The 21,839-nt window shown below is 33.8% G+C and overlaps 1 protein-coding gene across 29 annotated transcripts in view; it reads left to right on the forward strand.

Annotated features, from left to right (window-relative positions):
• LOC106876966 (transmembrane and coiled-coil domains protein 1) overlaps positions 1-21,839 on the forward strand; it is a 307,482-nt gene that overhangs the window by 210,023 nt on the left and 75,620 nt on the right. For 13 of the 29 annotated variants that reach the window (XM_089340096.1, XM_089340102.1, XM_089340107.1 and 10 more), the window contains one exon: positions 12,088-12,114. The exons of the other annotated variants lie outside the window; for them this stretch is intronic. In XM_089340096.1, coding sequence (XP_089196222.1) covers positions 12,088-12,114 — 27 coding nt within the window. The remainder of the gene's footprint in view (positions 1-12,087; positions 12,115-21,839) is intronic. 29 annotated transcript variants of the gene reach the window in all.

A 21,839-nucleotide genomic window follows, 5' to 3' on the forward strand; every position in this document is an offset into this window, starting at 1 on the left:
ACTGTAAATGAAATCATTTGGCAGAATCATTAGAGCATTGGACAAACAGCTTTGTGGAATTTATTCCTGCTCTTTATATTCAGAGCTCATATCCTGCCAAGGTCACTTTGCCTTTAATCTTTTTGAAGTTAATAAAATAAAGTACAATTTAAGAATCGTTAGCATGCCAGGCAAAATGCTTAGTGGCATTTTGTCTGTCTTTACATTCTGAGTTTAAGTTCTGCCAAGATCAAATTTGCCTTTCATCCTTTCGGAGTCAATAAAATAAGTACCAGTTATGTACTAGTGTTGCTGTAAATGACTAGTCCTCTCCCCCAAATTTCAGGCCTTGTGCCTATTGTAGAAAGGATTTTCACTATCATCATTATTATTATTATTATTATTATTATTATTATTATTATTATTATTTTGGAGCCTAGTGTTGCCATCTGGTTTCACCAGTCCTCAGTCAAATCGTCCAACCCATGCTAGCATGGAAAGCGGACGTAAAACAATGATGATGATGATGATGATTATTATTATTTGTTATTAATAATAATTGTAAGGGTGGTGAGCTGGCAGAACTGTTAGCTTGCTGGGCGAAATGTTTAGCAGTATTTCTCTTGTTCTGAGTTCAAATTCTGCTGAGGTTGACTTTGCCTTTCATCCTTTTGGGGTTGAAAAAATGAGTACCAGCTGAGCTCTGGGGCCTGATGTAATTGACTTCCCCCTGCTCTCAAACTTACTGGTTTTGTGCCAAAATTTGAAACCGTTATCATTATTAAACTTTAGAATACCAGGCAAAATGCTTAGCAGCATTTTGTCTGCTTAGCAGCATTTTGTCTGTCTTCACGTTCTGAATTCAAATTCCATCAAGGTTGACTTTGTCTTTCATTGTTTTGGAGCCAATAAAATAAGAATCAGTTGATATAATCAACTTACCCCCACTCCTAAGATTTCAGGCCTTGTTCCTATAATAGAATGGATTATTATTATTATTATTATTATTCCATATTCATACAACAGATTAAACTGTTGAAAGGAAAATTTCCTAACATCAGGCTATTATTATTATTACTATTATTCTTGTTATTATTATTATTATTTGCAAACTGTGGTACTGCCAGAGAGTTGAAGTGGTTTACAGATAGTTTTTTTTTTTTTTTTAAGATCTGTTGTTGCTGCCTTTTAATGATATAAAACTGCTCTCACCCCCTCTTTTAGTCAATTAAACTAGCAACTAATCTCTACCGATATGTCTGGCATGCAGTAATATTTTTATACTATATTTATTGTGCATCTTTTAATATTAATCAACAGTCCATTTTCTCATTTAGTCTTTTTATGAAATTTTAAAGTAATATTTGAAAAAAAAAAAAAAAAAAAAAAAAAAAGGAAATTATATAAATAAAATTTCTAAGATGAGCTGCCAAACCTTTGAAATGAATTTTGAAGCTATGAATTACATTTTTTTTCTTCTATTTTTGGCTTACTTATCATTATCATAATTCCAAGCAAGCTTCTAGCTGATCAATTCAGTATCATTCAGCTTATATTTTTTGCCTTTGTCTCCTCTGGTAGCAATTTTGCTATTTTCTAGTGCATCTTAAAGCTGAATATCATTTCTTTTATAGACATTTATTTCTTGAATATCTTTTAAATATATTTTCTTCTAGTGTGTATTTCAAAATCTTTTAGGCAGCTCCTAATTCAGATGTTTCTTAAAGATGCTAAATCAATGTGCAAAAAAAAATAAAAAATAAATAAATAAAATAAAATCACAATTTGTAATTTTAATCATTCAAATAACTTTGCATAACAGAAGTTGACTGTGAAATTACATATGAAAAACCAAAACTGATTCATACAAAGTGACTCAAATAATCAAAATATAAAGGTGTTACAATTCATGTACTATATTGTTATAATGAATTGCTGATATTGCCTGTAAATTTTATATTCAGTGTATTTTAAAACCTTTCTTTACTATTTTCCCTAAGTGCACTTCTTATTTTAATCCTGTTGTGTCACTCAATTTCGATGGCCTCTTTCACAGATTTTGTTTCCATTCTATTCTTTCAGTAGACTTAAATTCTGCTGCATTCACCTATTTCACCAATCTTAGCTTCAGTTGTAGCTGGGGACTGTGATTTCTCCAGAGTCTGTTTCATACCTTAAATATCTTTGTTATTTACTGAATTCTTAAATATTTTCAAATGTTTTGTGATATGTTGCTGTGTCTCTTTTTCTTATAATCAATTGTAGTTTGTTTCTTTTTTTTGTGTGTGTGTGTGTGTGGGTATTTTTGTTTACATTTTATGCTTTTGTTTTGTTTATACTGCATTGCATGTTAAGACCCCCACCACCAAATTAACACAGCATAGGGGAGGAGATTAATGAGGGGAGATCTCGGGCCAACCATATTTCAGGTTGGATGATGTTTAATTGAACACTTCTGTTAAGTTACTCAAATACTCTCCTTTACCAAACTCTCTTTACTCTTTTACTTGTTTCAGTCATTTGACTGCAACCATGCTGGAGCACCGCCTTTAGTCGAGCAAATCGACCCCAGGACTTATTCTTTGTAAGCCTAGTACTTATTCTGTCGTTCTCTTTTGCCGAACCACTAAGTTACGGGGACATAAACACACCAGCATCAGTTGTCAAGCGATGTTGGGGGGACAAAGACAGACACACAAACATATACACACACACACACACACACACATACATATATATTTACATATATACGACGGGCTTCTTTCAGTTTCCGTTTACCAAATCCACTCACAAGGCTTTGGTCGGCCTGAGGCTATAGTAGAAGACACTTGCCCAAGGTGCCACGCAGTGGGACTAAACCCGGAACCATGTGGTTGGTAAGCAAGCTACTTACCACACAGCCACTCCTGCACCTATTTACTCACTTTATATAATGACAAAGAGACCACTTGTTTCAAGGTTTCAATCTTAGAAACTTTTTCCAAAATGAAAATATGACAACCTTATCTAGAAAGGCTGATTAACGATGTAGAATGCGTCTAATTACTCACAATGAAATACCTAGCACTGCAATCTTAATATTCACCTTTGTTCTCAACATGTTTTTAACAAAATTTTGTGCCAATGTTTCAATAATTTTAAAAATAATTCAGGTTTGCCAGAAATTTAGTAAAATAGCTGACATTTGTTATTAGGTTGATGTTTAAAATTTATATGGAAGGTTTATATTTAAATAGGAACTCTTTTAGATAATGTGTCATAGAGCTAAAGGCATCCTAAACGGGTTGGTGCAGAAAAAAGTTTGGACTGATTCTAGTCATAAGTTAAAAGATGTATAGGAGTTGGTTAGTTGTTTATCTCTGGGTCAGTCTTGATAGTGTAGACCTAAAATCAAAAGCATTTTAGTTCTGACGTCTTCTTTTAAGACTGTATGGGTGTGATATGAGAGAGATTTGGCTGCTGTTTCTAGCAGGCCAAGAGACCACATTGAAGCTCAGTATATATATATATATATATATATATATATATATATACCTGTAACAATTATATATAACATGTAATAACTATATATATATATATATTAATATTAGAGACAAAATCCAATTAAATTGAGCTTTAGAGATTAAAATATATATAGATATATAATTTTAGGGAAAAGAACCAAGTTTCATGAACTCATCGATGAAAATCCACTATCACATAGAAAAATTGATAATTAAAAGCACAATAAACGAGTATAATATAATACAAAGTAAATATCATAAGATAAAGATAATAAAATGACTACACGTGTTTCATAACTAATTTTCAAATAGAAAGGAAATTTAAATCGATTAAAATCAATTAAAATTATCGAAAATAAATTCTATTCAAAAATACAGCTAATCGTCAGGTCGTAAATAGAACAATAACTATAATAAATAAATATATATATCAACCAACAATAAGTACCAAATGAATTTATATATATATACATACACACACACAAACACATACATATGTAACAACTATATATAAAGGAAAGATAAAAGGAACTTCATTGAATTGTTCTTCTTGTAGTGGGAACCTATAAAAATTACTACTATATTCGCCAGTGAGTTCAGAATCTGAAATTCAAGTGACAGTTCACTACATCTCTTTCCTATTTTCATCTTTTGTTTGTTGATAGTTAAATTCTAATTTAAGATTTTTGCTTGAATACATTTTGGGATCCCCCTGTATATTATATTATGTTCTGATACTTATTATACAAAACCAAATAATGAATTATAAGATAAAGAGCTTAAATCAAAACAAATATAGTGAACATTGCCACTTGCTTTCACACCATAATGAACTGGTTATGATAGAGGGTTATGATAGTTTTATTGTGTTAAAAAAAAATCAGTGAAGAACCTTGTAGTTTGTGTAAGTGATTAGGGACACAGGATTTATAGCATTAAAGAAAGAGATTAAGAATGATTGATGAGATAGATATGCAGTGGCCTAAAAGGTTTTAGACTACTGTGGTTATTTTGAAATGGTTTATAGGTTATTTTAGTAATCTAATCTGTTAGCAAAAAATGTTTAGTAGATGCAACTGGAATATCTGAAAGAAGTTTGAAACTAGTTTTATATGACGGAACAGATGGATAGGATCAACATTAAAAAGGAATTGCTTAGTCAAGAGGAAGAACAGTTTCCATGAACTAACAGCCTAGCCTGAGTGCTCGTAATGAAGTGGACTATTTTAAAGACACCCAAGGATCAGGTGGTGGTGGTGGTGTTCCACCTGGAGATGGATTAATTCTACCATGCATTTTGGCTGTATTAGGATTTTAACTCAGAATGCACAGAGCCAGAAGGAATACTGCAAGGCAACTTGTATGACACCCTGACATTTCCACAGTCCACCACCCTTGACTGGTACTTTATTTACTGACCACCAAAAGGATGAATGAAAGACTAAAATTGACTTCTACAGGATTTGAACTCAGAACAGCAAAGTAAACAAAGGACCAGCAGAGATGGTATTAAGAGGGATTGATGAAGCTGGAGAGGAATGTTTACAACAACAATGTAATAAACCCTCATTTCGACAGATTAATGCCTGTTTATATTCCCCATTCATCATCACTATAAAGCAGTACATGGAAGATATTTGGGAAGTAAAGAAAACTGAAACAATAAGTGCCAAAATGGGTTTTAAAAAGAGAGAGAAAGATTGCTAGTTTATAGAAGACTATCAGCTGTGTAACAATGCATTTTGCACACAAACAAGCAACTCACTGTGCATCTCACCAAGAAATGTGAAAAAGATAGAAATAACATTAGGAAATAGTAAAAAGAAAACTCTTGATCACAAACTCATCACCCTCAAACATGAGTAAAAGTTGACAGCGTTAAGCTTATGCTTCCTAAAACATGAACAAGGAGGCAGAAGCCTAACATTGATTCAGAGAGTTTTTGAATGTCACATCATGTCTCTTTGGCAACATTTAGCCACTAAGTGTCAAAATGCATCTTTTGACCAAGTCTTCATATACTAGACAAATAACATCATGAGACTTGGAAAGCAGCTCCTCAAGAAATATTCCCTGTCTGATAACGTCAAACATTTGCTCAGAGATGTCACACAACTCGACTGCAATGTATCATCAGATGAAAGGATGAGTGCATATGAGCAGAAGATCTTACAAAGATATGTTAGCAGAATGATTCAGGATGATAGTAAATTTGATATTCAATATTGCCTATCTGGGATCAAAATCTGGATTATCAACTGTAACTTTGAAGGGCATGTGTTTGCAATCCAGGAACAAGAAGTAGCTACCAAATTCCTGATGCACAAAAGGGATAGAGATACAGGAAAACACTGAAATGTGATAATTGATGCAGACTTTGTGGGGTTAACACCAAAGATTCACCTTCGTCATAAACAGTTGTCTGAAAATGTCATTGCACTATTATCTACTAATAAGGCACGATGCTGAGACCAGGACACTGTATAATGAGATCTGTCAGAAGAATAATCCTAAGACCAAATATATAAGAGTTCACAGTGTGGTGGAAACCATAACCATTCATAATATGAAAGAGTGTTGGTGGAATATCTCTGAGAAAACTTCAATAAAATTCAAATATATTGGACCAGATATTATAATTTGGGACAGAGAAGAGAAACTGTGTACAGTGATGGAACTTAGTTTATCAGTTACTGAAGATTGGTGAAAAAGAAAACACCTATGATGAATTGTTGAAAAATTTACAGAATCTCCTCCTAAACTACAACTTTGGATTTCTACCCATAATTATTGGGGTACTTGGATATGTACCCAACTATCTCGGCACTAATTTTGAGAAATTAGAGTTCTCAAAACCAGAAAGGAGAAAGCTAATTAGAAGACTACAGATAAAATCCATCAATGGAGCTGTCTAAATATGGAAAACTTGTGAAAAGTTTAGCACGTAAGTACTTGTCTAAATATACAATTATATGTATAGGTACACATACATAAAACAAAACATACAAATCTTCTTGTGTACCAATGCCAATACTTGTACATATGATGATGAAGGCTGTTCACTTGTGACCAAGGAAGACCATCACTGACTATTGTACATCCAGACAAAATTACACTTTATATTTGTGGATTTGCTGGTGACTAATGAACCCAGCTCTTAATAGACATACATGTCCACAGATACTGCAGACAAGACATCCCCCATTCACTAAACTGGCAGTGCATTTTCTAGCAGCTCACAAAATGTGTGTTTCTTCAAAAATGCCCTCTCCTTTTTTTTACTTGTTTTCTCCATTGGTCATGATGACAAGCGTTGCTTTCCCAACTGAGCTTCCATATCTCACATACCTTCAATAAGGATTTTATGCAACCCTTAAATTGCAGTCATGGTTTCTACTGGGGATGCTTCCTACAAACAAGTTTGCCATTTTGCATTTGTTTAGGGATCCTCCGATCATTCATTCAAACAAGGAGTCCAGTCCAGCATGATCAGTGTTTGTGCTCCTTTGTCTCAATGCTCCCATCGAGGTCTTTGTGCCTGTAGTCTGTAAGGACCAGCCAACAGTCAGAACGTGTCTCAGACATTTCTGATGGAAGTGTTCAAGGACACATGTTGCCTGTAAAGGGTCCATGTTTCATGTAAGTAAAGGAGTGATGTCAGCACACACACTTGGCACACAGCAACTTTTGTGAAGCTATGTTGGGATCAGACACAAGACTCAAGAGTCTTGAAGGGGATCATATGCACATACATGCACAACTACTCTGTTGATGTAATTGAAATTCCAATGTAGGATCCTTGGATCTCAGTTAGAAACTGGCTCTTTTTCTATTGGAAAGAAATCTAGAAATTACAACTAAATAACATACAGACGTGCATGGTGAAAATTGTTTTGTAACATAGTAAGACCACCTCTTTGACCCATTTCACTCAAAGAAACATCTTAAGTTTGGTTTCTCCATCACTGATGACATCTTATGTGGCTTCTAAGGCCTGCAAAGAACTTACATTTCACACCAGCAAGTCTCTCCCCCACCCCCAACAGCAGCAGCAGCCCAATCTTCTGAATGTTGGACCTACAATGCTGAGTGAGTTCATTGGCTGACCCACACACTGCTACTCAAGGTGCATGAGAGATCATGCAAGATATCACATTGGTAGACAGGGGAGGGGGGAGATGCCTCCGTGACCATCTCGTGGTTGAGTAGGTCTGCTTTTGACAACCAGAAATGATTATGCTGGTCACATGAAAGAGAATCTTTTGTACCCTTCTCAGGAAGAAGTTTCATGTCCTACATATATTTATATCAATACAGTTCAGTTCATTATATGCAACCCCATTGTTCTCAAATTCTCTAACACCAGTTGCAATCAGATTCCTCCATGGCTCCCTATCCAATGCAAGGTTTTCCCAGGTGTTAGTATTGATATTGATCTAAGACACCAAAGTGATCCATGTATAAGTTTCAGTAAACAGCTCTATGAGGCTGCTTCCTCAACACTGGGCTTTATTGAAAGAACACAAGGACTAGTTTAAATAAAATGGACTTGTGACAAGGCTGTTGAAAGAAAAGCATGTTGCACTTAACAAGTTGCTCTCTTGTTCTGTGCCAGGGTATGGACATGATAAGCTAGTAAGAGATTTTAAAGAGTGCAAGGCTAAGGTTCAGGAAGAGATGTTGACAACAAATGACATGTGGTGGTGAGAAAAGGCCTGTGAAATTCTGATGTCTGCTGATAAATGAGATTCAAAATCTGTGTACCACCAGATTCTCTATACCATCATCCTCTGTTTGGAAGCAAAGACTGGTAATACACTGTGATGCAAGCAAGATGAAATCAAGGCCATCTGGTGGCAGCAGTTAAGCAGTGGCTTGAATCATGAGGCTGTAGTAAGTCCTGCTGAAATCAAAGGGCTTGCATAGGCATCTGTGGTCCACCAGCTTGATGATCCACCTACTGATGATGAAAAACACCCAAAGACATGTGATAACTGCCGTGGTGAACTACTAGAGCCCATCTCATTTGAACCTGGTGTTAAATAGAATGATATTGTGGATCCTGCATTGTTTGCCATCTTCTTTACTGTTGTTATCTTGCAAGCCTTTGCACAAAGCAATACTGATATCTATATCTGTTACTGTACAACAGAAAAGCTATCCAGCATTTGTTGTTTTACTGAAGTAGCAAAAACTTTCACGGCTCTCATTTGTGATCTCCTTTACACTGATCATTGTGATCTCATTACCCACACTGAGGAGGACCTGCAACTCCAGATGGATGGACATACATATGTGATGGGCTTTTACAGTTTCCATTTACCAAATTGACCCACAAAGCATTGATCAGCCTGCAGTTATATTAGAAGGTACTTGTCCAAGATGCTGTGCAGTGACAGAGAATTCAAGACCATGTGGTGACAATTCAGATTCAGTATCCACACATCTGTGCCTCCAGTAATGAATATTACAGGATTCAGGTATTGTTTGTCATAAGTGTATTACAGTATTTAATTATTGTTTATTATCAGTGAGCAGTGTCATGTGATATGGTGAACCAACTGATGTGAATTTTGTGGTAGCTATGTATTGTTTTAATAAAAAAATGGTTGTCAAATTAGAGAATTAAGCCAAGAAAGGGTTGGCTGTGGAGTTTTAAAAATTTGCTTTTTAACTTGGTGTTTTTGAGTTTGATTCCACTTTTTGGCACTTTAAGCAGGCTTCTGCCATAACCTTTAATTGATCAATACCTCATGAGTGGCAATCCTATGGGGTTCTGTGTAGATAGATATCTTTCAAGGTAGTGAATGATATAAACATTGAAGAGAAAACTGAAAAATATTGATGTTTTCAAACAAAGTTCTTAGTGATATTTGTTCTGAAGGGAGTTATGGACATTCCCACCTCATCGCTTTCAGTGTCACAAATGTAGTGAATCAGTGGTGACCAATGATGCTATTGTTTACTATTTGTAAATTGAAATGAAATAATTAAATTGATATCCACTTAGCTGTGTAGCTTTCGAGGAAAGCAAACAGTTGACATGTGACACCAACTGCTGGTTAGTTGGAGATTAACACAGGCATAGCCATGTGGTTCTGGGTCTGATCTCACTGCGTGGGATTGCCTTGTGAGTGAAAGTTGGTACATTGAAAATATGTGGAGGCTCATTAAATGTATGCATGTGTGTGAACAAAATCAGGTGCTTGAGAGAGAAAAAGTGAAATTTGATGTGCAGAAAATGTGTTAAAAATTATCAGATGTTTGTGTATGTCATTATATATAATGTATATGTGTGTATACTGTTATAGGATGAACAAAATCAGGTCCATATGGGTGGACAGTGTGTTTGTGTATATCAGCTTAGGATGAACAAAACAAACTTGTGATAATTACTTCCATCTGAGTTATGTTCCTTTATATTAAGATCAGCCTGATCAATAAAATAAGTAGGACAAAGTACTTGAGTCAATATAAATTTACTGAAACAAGTAAAGAATATCAACGATTTCAGAGATGGTTATTTTATTGTATTCACTCAGTCTTGCTTGTTATATCTGAAACGGAGGAAAAAAAAATGCTCTGACAACTTATAATGACTTTTAAGGTGATGACAGTAGCTTGATGACAGTTAATTAATATTGCAATCACAAAAAAACCTTAGCAGATGTTTATTAAAATGAATATTTTGATTCATTTCTTCCTAATAAGAAAATAGATCAGTATATATAAACATTTTCCTGTATTGAAATTACTTACTCTTTACAAGCAACCAGGGCAGTGGAATGAGAAACCAATTCTTTTCTTAAATAACACATTTTGGTTTGAATCAATTTTGGTTTATTTCTATAGTTGTTGACAGGTAATAGAAGTTTGATCTGTTGAAAGTTGTTTCAGAGACCATACACATATGTGTGTATGTATATGTGTGTGTTGCATGTGCACGCGCGCGCACACACACACACTCATGCATGTTCAAATATTTAATGTCACATTGGTTGGTTATTCCTTGTGGTTTGTCGTGAAGAGGGAAGTTGTATTTCAGCTCTGCATTAAAAAGGTCAGGCAATAATCTGGATGGTGGCTTTGTTTATAAACTTGATTGCCTGTTGTATTGATAAAAAAAATTAAGATCCTGTTGAGCAGTATATTCACCAGAGACTGATGGGTTTCTTAGTCAATTAATCTATATGTAAGTTGCCTCCTCATATAGATCAATCAACTGTAATTTTATTAGGAAATTATTATTAGAACTGTAATTATAATCTGAAGCCATCATTGTAATACAGGAGCATTTCATACTGTAGTTAATATGAAATAATTTGCTTTGATGTGAAATATTAGAGATGTTTTGCTTTCCATAGAAGCTACAGGAGCTACTTAAAGATGTTACAAATTTGTGTGATGGTGATAAATCTATCTCAATTTTGAAGATTCTTCTGTATCTTCAGTAAGTGTGTCAGGCTCACAAGGATTTCACCCCTTAGTTTAAACATTTTGTCTTAGCAGAGCAGTGAAGCGTGAATTTTCTTTTGTATAGTGAAGGGTTCCATCTGCAGTCTCCTGTCAGCCACAGCCATCTCAAACAGGTCTCAGCTATGGCATGGCTATCTTCTTGGCAGCTTTCTTTGGTTGTTTAGGTTTCAAAACAATCTTCTGCAGGGAGCAGCACTCTGGTCTTGCTGGGAAATGCAGCATCCAGCTTCAGTAGGGAACAAGGCTGCGTGTCATCGTTTGACAAGTGCCACGTTAAGCAAGTCCTGATGTTGGGCTTTCTTCAGTTGGAGAGAAATGTCAAATCTATCTTCCTAGAGCCCTGTGAGTTCAGCCACAATGCTTATTTTTGTGTTTCGGAATAGCTGGAATATGTCTGGCCACAGTTGCGTTACTGCTGCCTCTTCTGGAAAGATGCAAAAGGTGGATATATAATCCAGGCATTTATCTCTGGAAGCACTTCTACGGATGGTGGCTATCTGAAAAATCAATCAGCATATTGTTTTTTGTGGCACTCTGATGAGTTAATTCCACCATGTGCTGTGAAGGAAAACTTGCACAGTGCATGGGAATAAATCAATAATTGCTGCCATGGTAACAACATGACACCAGATTAGTTACAATGGAACACAAAGAAATTGTAAACAATGCAATAAACATAGTTTGTTTACTCCATTCTTCCATGTTATTTTAATATATATTTGTGTTTGTTTTTTTTTTTTATTAGTGGCTAAATCTAAACAGGAGAGGTGGTATCCGTGAATCCTTTTCAGGTTTTAAATAAATAAAGTGAAAGTATGCAATGCTCCCCCACCACACACAACAAGGTCTTTCCCTACATCTATTGTCCTGTTTCTGTTCTAGATTACAAGATACCCTCACTGCAGCAATGTTAGTAGTATTGTTTGTTTTTATTTTATTTTGTAATTTTTTTTTTTCCTTATTGCATTTTTTACACTGTATTTGAATAATCTTTCCCATTAATTTTCTGTCTTCTGTTGTTTTTATGTGTTTTTTTTTTGGTTTTATGTTTTCTGTCATTGTTAAAATTCTGCTTATCTTATTTTTATTTTTATCATTCTTTTGTTTTCTTGGTATGTTCTATTACTAGTACCTCAGTGTCAAATATTGACAGACGGTAAGTTGTAAGACTTGCATCTTTACCCACCCTTTATCAATAGAAGCCGCAGTATTGTTTACTCTTATTTGCCTGCCTTCTGCTGGTAATTAGCTTCAGATTAATCAGAGTCTCTGATAACTTAATTTTTTTTTTCAATACTTCCCTGTAGCCCTAACCCTAACTGCCACCTTTCTTTCCTTAAAGAATTTATGCATTTTTTCTTCTTGTTTCTTATAGTTGTTATTCTTTTGCTTTTTGCATTAAAGATATTTTTTTAGAAACAACAACAACATTAATAATAATATTAATAATAATAATAATATAGATAATAATAGTGCTAATTGTGTATTAGCAAATCTAGTGACTAAAACAAATGAATTAAATTTCTAACTTAACCAGGTTAATTTTTTCAAGTTGTAAAGTGACTTGATCTGAGATTGTGTATCAAACTGAAGCAATTTCATCATGGAAGCATCATTTTAGTCATTTTGGAACACACACAAGAAAGAAGAGGGGTGGGGGTGGGAGAGAAAAAATAATGAAAAAACAAGCAAAAAAAAAGAAAGAACCCAAAAAACCTGTTACTTCACTGTTATAACTAGGTTGCAGAGGTACAATGAAACTTTGATCCTTCTTAGGAAAATTGAATCCAACAGTTTCTGTGTGTTCTTAAATGGTTGAAATCACTCTTCCTCAATGTAATTGTTTCTAGTTGATTTTACTTGTATGTATATATCATGTTTTAGAGAAATGACCAAATATGATAGTTTGTGTATGGATTATTTATATTTGTTATTTGCTTGGAAGAATTATTAGAGTAACAGGAAAAATGCTTTGTGGTATTTGTCCCAGCTGTCAACTTCACTTTTCATCCTTCCAGGGTTGATAAACTAAAGCACCAATTGACTTATCCAGACCCATAAATTTTTGGTTTTGTGTTTATGTAAGAAATCATTCTACTGGAATCTATATGATCAACTATTTCTTTCCCTTCCTTCAAATTTCTGGCTTTGGTGCAACTTCAGAAATTACTACTGGCACAGTCACATTACCAAAGATTCAGTTGTGCCATATCTCTAGCATTGGCATTCGTTAATTCTTTCCAAGCCTCATTGCAATTATGACTTTTTTTTTTTCATGAAAGAAGTAAAAATCACATTTTGAATGGCACCTCTAAATTGTACCTTGACCTGCTTGAAATAGCGACCAAATCTCTCAAAACAAATGCCTTCATTATCAAAAGCAGAAAGACATATATGATCCTAAGTACCACTAAAAAAAGATGGTCATAGCTGATATGTCCTTAATTATAGGATTTGTTTAATCAAGTCTGATATGGAGCCAAGCAACAACAGGAGCAATGATAATTTCTCAACTGTCTCTGTAAATAAGCTTAATGAAATTAGAAGCTGCTATTTCATTTATACCTCAGCAGTTATGTAACAATTTTATTGGATGATAATTTCATGGAAATCAAGTACCCAGTTAACTAGCATGAATATTGTCCTCCTTTGTTGAAATTTTTGTCACTCTTGTAAATTTTGTTGAACCTGACTTTACTCTCTGTTGATTGCCTTCTCCATTACATTTCGTTAGTTAACAGACACACTTAGGTGCCATGATCAATATCATTTAGAACAGTGAAAGAAGCCTTAACTGGTTCTTAGTTGACAGATTTTTCTCCTGTTGCTTAAACAAATAACTGTCAAGAAAATTACACAGTAATGTCTATTTGTATGAGGGTTATCAAAATGTTCCCTTCACCTTCCTACACATCCTATCCAACCTCACTCAGTACAAGGTTATAAAGTGGGCTAACTTACATTAAGTTAGCTAGCACACACACATTGAAGTGCCAAGATCAATATCATCTTGAACAATCAAAGAAGCCTTAACTGGTTCTTGGCTGTCAGTGAATTTCTTCTGTTACTTAAACTCCTTTGCGACCATATTTCTAGTGAAATACATTGTCTGTGTTTCAGTTAGATTTGAAAACAATGAAGAGCTTGAAGAAATTTAGTGAAATAATTTTTTTGGTTTGCTTTTCTTTCTTTTTCCATTCTTAAACTTTTTTAAAGGGGTTTAAATTATGATAGAAGGTTTTCATATAAATATTTTCCTCTCCTGTAAACTTATATTGACACATTAATTGTAAATACACAACATATCCTGTGACTGATAGAACATAGGTAGCATTATTCCAATGGTAGGTGGAACTCACTACTCCTAATACAGATACTGCGGCCATTGGAGATTCTTTCTTTATCCATACTTAACCCTTTAGCATTCAGATAACTCCACCAAATGTAATGCTTATATATTCATTGATTTGAATTAATCATGCACTATCCTGTAGCTTTGAGATTTCAATATGTTCGCTTATTTTTACAATGACACTGTTAGATAGGTGAGTGGCCAGATCTGGCCAGTTGGAACATAAAACAGAAGAAAATTTTCAGGCTGGATCTGGTCAGTTTAATCGCTAAAGGGTTAAACCTCTGGCAATACTTATAAGATATATTTGGGATTCTTAGCCATGGCCTCATTACTTAAATAATCCTAGATGACACCAATATCAGTTGATTAAATCTATTCTAGTACTTAGATGATACTTAGAAATAGTCAGTTTTGTCACATAGTTAGTTGATAGATAGAAAATGGTTAAACAACTGGCTGTCATAATGGTTACATTGGAATAACTGTCTCATATAGCTGCTGTGAAGACTGCATTGAAATATTTAGTTATCAAAATATTTCATTTACCATCTTACATGTTCTGTTCAATCCCAATTTATCCAAAGTGAAATAATGAGCTAAATTATGGTTGTGTTGTTGAGAAATTCCTTTTGAAATCCTACAGTTCCAAACTTGGTCCCACTACATGGGTCTTGAACAAATGGCTTCTGCTATAGCCTTAGATTGACCAATGCTTGTGAGTGAGAGTTAGTGCAGGGAAACTTTGCATAAGTTTGCGTGTGTGTGTGTGTGTGTGTGTGTGTGTGTGTGTGTGTTTATATCAATGTGATATATGTGATATAAACACACATTTCAAATGGGTCATCAAGTACCAGAAAAAGTACTGAGATTGATATAGTTAACTAAGATTAAAATGCTTGAAGGTAACTCTTCAATGACTACAATCAATGAAAGAATAAAAATTATCAATGATATTTAACCCTTTTGACACCATATTTCTGTTGAAATAAAGTACTTTTGATTCAATTAATTTTGAAAATAATGAAGAATATAGGAAAAATAATCTAATCAAATTAATATGAAATTTTGATGGAAGGTTTTAATTTAGATCATTGAAAAACAGGAAATTTGTATCACAAAGCTATGGGCTTTCTCAGACAGGTGTCAAAAGGGTTAAACTAAAACAAATACTTCCATTTTTAAAATTATATTGTATAATTTCACCGTTACTTGGTTTATCTCTATTCATGGTATCCTTAAAAATAGGAACATCCAATCTCACTTCAGTTTGCATTGAAATTACTGTAGTAAGTTGCATGAAATTGCTTTTCTGTTTTAAGACCTCTGTCTAAAACTTCAGATTTTTCCTCTTTTTTGGAAAAATTTAGTCCACTTTGTGAACTGTCTGTATTTACTATTTGCAGATGATGCAGGCTATCAGTAATTTTACTGTAACAAAATAGAAGAACCTGAAGAAATCTTCAGACTCTTCTATTTTGTTCATGTAAAATTGGTTTCTATTTTTTCATTTGTCAACAGATTCTGACACAAAATTAATTTTCTTGTTTTTTTACTCCGATTTTTAAAGTTGTTAAATTATTTTTAAAAAATTGAAATTTGATCTTGAATTGAAATTCAAATTTGAATTGATACAAAGATTTATTGAATTTCAATTGGACATCAGCTTTTAGTTTCATATTCCAACCATCTACCTCACCCCCACTTTAGTTCATGCAACCATTTTAATTTTATCAATTTCAAATCCTGAACTGAAAAAGCACAATGTTGTGAGGCCATTGGAATATTGACTTAAATTCCTTATCTCTATATCAAGGTAGGGCTAATGAAGTAAAAATATAAATCACTTTAGTTACTAACCACAGATATTAAATACTGTAAGGATCATTATAAAATTAAATTAAATTAAAATAAACATTCTATGCGATAACAATTATAGTTTCAAAATTTGGCACAAAGCCAGCAGTTTTGGGGGGAGGGGCTACCTCAAAGTTGACCCCAGTGCTTAACTGGTACTTATCGACCCCAAAAGGATGAATGACAAAGTTGCCCTAGGCAGAATTTGAACTCAGAATGTAAAGACAGATGAAATGTTGCTAAGCATTTTACCCAGTGTTCTAATGATTCTGCCAGTTTGCCACCTGTCTATGAGATTAAAATAACATTAACTAATTATTCATATTATGTATATAATTTCCTGCAAAGAATGGGAAACAACTCCAAATGGTTTTTATTCTGGTATTATTCTGGCCTCATCAAGGAAGCATAGCTTTCATGATACTGACCATAATAGTGATGACTGAAACACTAAACAAATGTACATGATTGTACATTGTTGGCATAAAGAACAGAATTGTGGAAAAATCAAATAATTGTATAATTTATGCAAGTAGCAGCTCCAAATTATTTGTATGATTACTTCAGCTTCACTTTCTTAACAACTACTTTTAGGGTAAACACTTGTTTGCTGAGGATGCTACTGAACACCATCTCCAAATGCAGGAGTTGATGTCTCTTTGGGCAGTGAAGCAACTCTGTAAGTGTTTTGGCCCCTTCCACCATGATGCCAGAGCTGCCTGGGGCTACCCAGTGATATAGGTGATAAAACTCCTGCATAACAGCATGGACTTTGTTGAGTTAAATGTTGTGACACTGGTCTTGATATTTCTATTATTTCTCAATGCTCATTCTTGTTGCACTGCTTCTGCTCTTTCTTGAGCCAGAAGTAATGGCTTACTTTCTCAGTGGCTTCTGACAATTATCTGGCAACATCTTTTGTCTCCTTCATAGCTCATCCAAGACTCCTCAGCATCAAGTGAACTCTGGTTCTAGAAATCCTCTAACACCTATCTTTGCAGAAGGTATATTGCCTCCTGTTCACTGTTTTCACAGAGTTTAATCAACTCATTGTATTTTCTGTATTTCTTGAGGAAAACATCTTCAGTGTCCACTTCCCACATAACTGTTGGTTCTAACATTTTACTACCTTACTACCTTTACTATCATCTTCACCACCTTCATTGCACCTCGAAGTGGAGGCGCAATGTCCCAGTGGTTAGGGCAGCGGACTCGCGGACATAGGATCACGGTTTCAATTCTCAGACCGGGCGTTGTGAGTGTTTATTGAGCGAAAACACCTAAAGCTCCATGAGGCTCCGGCAGGGGATGGTGGCGAACCCTGCAGTACTCTTCCACCACAACTTTCTCTCCCTCTTACTTCCTGTTTCTGTTGTGCCTGTAATTCAAAGGGTCAGCCTTGTCACACTCTGTGTCACGCTGAATATCCCCGAGAACTACGTTAAGGGTACACGTGACTGTGGAGTGCTCAGCCACTTGCACGTTAATTTCATGAGCAAGCTGTTCCGTTGATCGGATCATCTGGAACCCTCGACGTCGTAAGCGACGGAGTGCCGACAACATCTACCTTCCTTTATTGCACTCTATAACAAGGTCAGGGCTTTTGGTGGCAAAAATATGGGTAGTGATAGTTACCATCAAGGTCAACAGATAACTTTCAAGTTCCCTCCTATTTTGGATCGTTCTTCTTTCAGTGGCTGTTTTGCAGTGTTCACTATCCCTGTAAAATTTCATTTTTCCATGCTGCACTACTTGTGATTTTCCCCGTGTTAATTGACTTTACCCAGCTCTGTCTCTGCACTTGGTGGTTATGCTACCATGTCTCTATTTCATTGTAGTTCCTCTTCAGTAACGACTGCGGGGGGAATTCTTGGTTATCATTTCCCATGAAAGGTTATGTTGTGATTTGTGTCAACTTGGCTTAATTATTTAATTCATCATCTTGGTTTGGGAGAACACTTTGATTAAACATTGACTTTGTTATGACTGATAATAACCACTGAATGTTGTAAACTATTAGTTTTATTGTTACAGTATTTAACAACAAACAGGGAGAACTATTAAAATTGGTGTAGTAATATTAGTCTTCCTAGATTAGCTGGTGTTTAAATCTATTCAGAAGTTAGGCTATCTAATCTTTTAATATTTTCACGACTATATTCATGATGGAATATGCTACCTGTAAGTTTGATTAGTTTTTAAAAATAATTATTTTGAAAGGGCTTAGTAAAATAACTGAGTTTTCCATTATTAATCTGTTGTTTTTTTTAAAACTTAATTAAAAGATTATTGCTTAAAATTATAATGAACATTTTAAACTGAAGTTTTGTTTGTATCATAGAACAAGAAATGGTTTTTGGTGGGTTGAAAGCTTTCTATTTAAAGGTATAGCTCCAACATGGCCTTAATCATGATAGCTTAAACAAATAAAAGAACTTTGTTCATTTGAAATTATGTTATGAAATCTGTTGTTTTGATATCAGGTTTGAATTCTGGCAGTAGTGCAATTATTTCAGTTAAGATTATAAATATATTGATTATTTTGATGGACAATTCAATAAAAAAAAAACAAAAACAAATTCCACTTTCCTGTGTCCAGTTCAACCAATGACAGATCTAAGATAATTTCTGTATGAAGTTTAACATCACTGTAAAAGATCTACAGTTTCATTTGGGCATGTTTATTCCAACGTCATTTCTTTGAACACCGTCAATTGATTGAAGTTTTGAGTTGGAATGTTGATATTCATTATTGGTTTTGACAGCTGATTATGTTTCTTTGTTCGTGTTTCCTATTTCAAAGTGATTTCTGTGAAATAAATATCATTTGCTTTCTTCCTTACATTACATATAATCAGTTAGATAAATAGACGTGAAGCTGTATCAGAAAGATGCTTATTATTTTTCTATCACAACTTGGTATTCAGTCAGTTTCAAAACCATTTGGTAAAATAAAAACTTGTCTATTAAGAATTTGACCAACCTAAAGCATATGACAGGGTGTATTTTTTTTATATTTATTTATTTATTTTTGTTCTCTGAAAATAATGGCTTCTTTATGTTCTGGTCAGGGTGAGATTTTATTGGTAAAATATCCATATCAGTAAACAAACAAGTTCAATTCTGAAAGCTTTAATGAAATAATGTTTTGATAATTTTTCAGCTTATAAAATATATTGACAAATTCTGTGTGCTTATATAACTTTAAACAAAAGGTATATAAAAGAAATATTAAAAAAAGTACTTGATTACAGTGAATAATTTAATCAATGCCATCTAATGACACAATTGTCAAATTCAATTTTGTCTTCCTCTTTGTCTTTTTATTTATGTGTATACTGTGGGGTTATATATATATATATATATATAATTTTCCAGAGGAAATGTTGACATAGAGTGGTAAATAAATTGATCTTGGATATATCGAGTTTGAAGCTTCTACCTCTTTTAAATATACAAATTTAAAAGTTAAAAACCTTGAATATATATATATATATATATATATATATATATATATATATATATATATATATATATATAATGTGGTAAGGTTTCAACAAGTAGAAAAGCACTTGATCAGCTCAGAGAGTAAAGATAATGGTTAATAAACAAACGGTCTTGTTCTTAGTTTGAAAAATGGCAAAATAAATTATTTTGCCCAGGAAATCCTGGGTAGCTGTATTTAACAAGATTTGTGGTTTTTATTATAAAATTTCACACACACACACACACACACACACACAAACGCACACGCACACACACACACATACACAGATAAATATATATGTAGATATCTATGTGTATGTATATATATGTAGATATGGTGGGTGAATATGTGCGTGTGGAGTATGTGTATATGTGTACATGTGTGTGTATATATACTGCTTATTTTAAGTCAAGTTATTTAGAAAAAGATGGCTAAACAGCTTAACATGACAATCTCTCCTATCTTACCATAAATATGTACAAAAAAAGAATTTTGTATTAACAACAAATGGTATATTTTTCTACTCACCAATCTTAACTACAGTTATCTAAAAGTTCTCAACTGTGTACACGCGCGTGCGCACACACACACACACACACACACACACACACACACACACACACACAATCATATGCATAAAAGTGTGTGCAGCAAGTTTTGTGTATGTGAATGGGTGCAGTTGCATCTCTGTATATGACTGTATGAGAATACACAGTCACCAGAATGTACAAATGTATAGCTGTGGGTAAGGATTTGTGTACATGCATATATATATATATATATATATATATATATATATACATATAGATACATGTGTAAACATATCTTCATTTGTATGTATATATTTATGTACAATTATACTTATATGTGCATATGCATATGTACCTGAGTGTTTATATATATATATATATATATACATACGCATATATGAGTACAGGATGTCACCAACAGTAAACAGCATGAAATACGAAAACAAATGGAAAACAGAACAAGTAACACAAAGAATGACCCTTCATCAGTTATTAGCTGCCTATCTACTCCTCATTTCGAGCATTGAACAACAATATGTGTCTTCGAAGACAGTTGCTCCCATAAGTACTAAAATAAAATATTTTCTTTGGGAAAAGAAAAAATAGAAGAGGGAAATTCACAGAAGTTGGGAGAACACGTTATTTAATATTTTATCACTTCACTTTTAAAGATGCTGAACAGCCATAAATTATTTTTCTCACAGAGTTATTTTTACTCACATGTAATTATCAAATCAATTTAAATGTTATTTTTACCCTCTTGCATAAATACATTTTGTAGTAACACACATATACGTCTTATATCTTCTATATTGCAATGTATAATTTAGTCTCATGTCTGTCGTTCTCTCAAACAGTGGTTATATTGTCCTGTAATCGTCCTTTTCTATTCTATGCAAGTAACCAATGTTCACTGTAATATTTAAACATTTTAACACATGTTCATTGTATACCAGATTGCTCAATCCATTTTCCTAATTGCCTAAAAAATCATCAGCAAGAAACTTGGAGTGATGATGTGTGTAGTTTCAGCTTCCAAAAAAATTGACATCACTCTATTTTCAGTATTGAGCACTCCCTTTTCTTATTTGTGTTTACATACTTACATCTATAAATAAACACAACATAGAATTGATCTGTTCAAATCTTGTCATTCATGATTGCATCATGCATTTAATTGCATTGCTCTATTTGTTTTTAACCCTTTAGCATTTAAACTGGCCATATCTGGCCCATATATTCTACCTGTTTTTTGATCCAACTGGCCAGATCTGGCATCTCACACCTACCCTACAATATCATTCTAAAAATAAGCAATTACATCATTGAAATCTCAAAGCTACGAGATAAGGTATGATTAATTCAAAATAACGTGAATAAATAAGCATTACACTTGATGAAGTAATCTGAATGCTAAAGGGTTAAGACAGCATAATTGTAATAACACACTTTTCTCCTAGATGATCATTTATATAAGCAGTTATGTACTGTGTAGTTTCTTTCTATAATATCACACCCAGCAGCAGACTTAGAGAAAAAACAAAAAAAAACAAGAAAAAAAAAAGACAATAATATCAAACATTTTAAGCAAGTGCTTTAAGCAACAGACTTCTTTGTTCTAGTTTGTCTCAGATTGAGGCCTTATAATGTTGGAT

The sequence above is a fragment of the Octopus bimaculoides genome, chromosome 23 (genome assembly GCF_046866305.1).
Source record: "Octopus bimaculoides isolate indiv1 chromosome 23, ASM4686630v1, whole genome shotgun sequence".
Classification (NCBI taxonomy): Eukaryota; Metazoa; Mollusca; class Cephalopoda; order Octopoda; family Octopodidae; genus Octopus; species Octopus bimaculoides.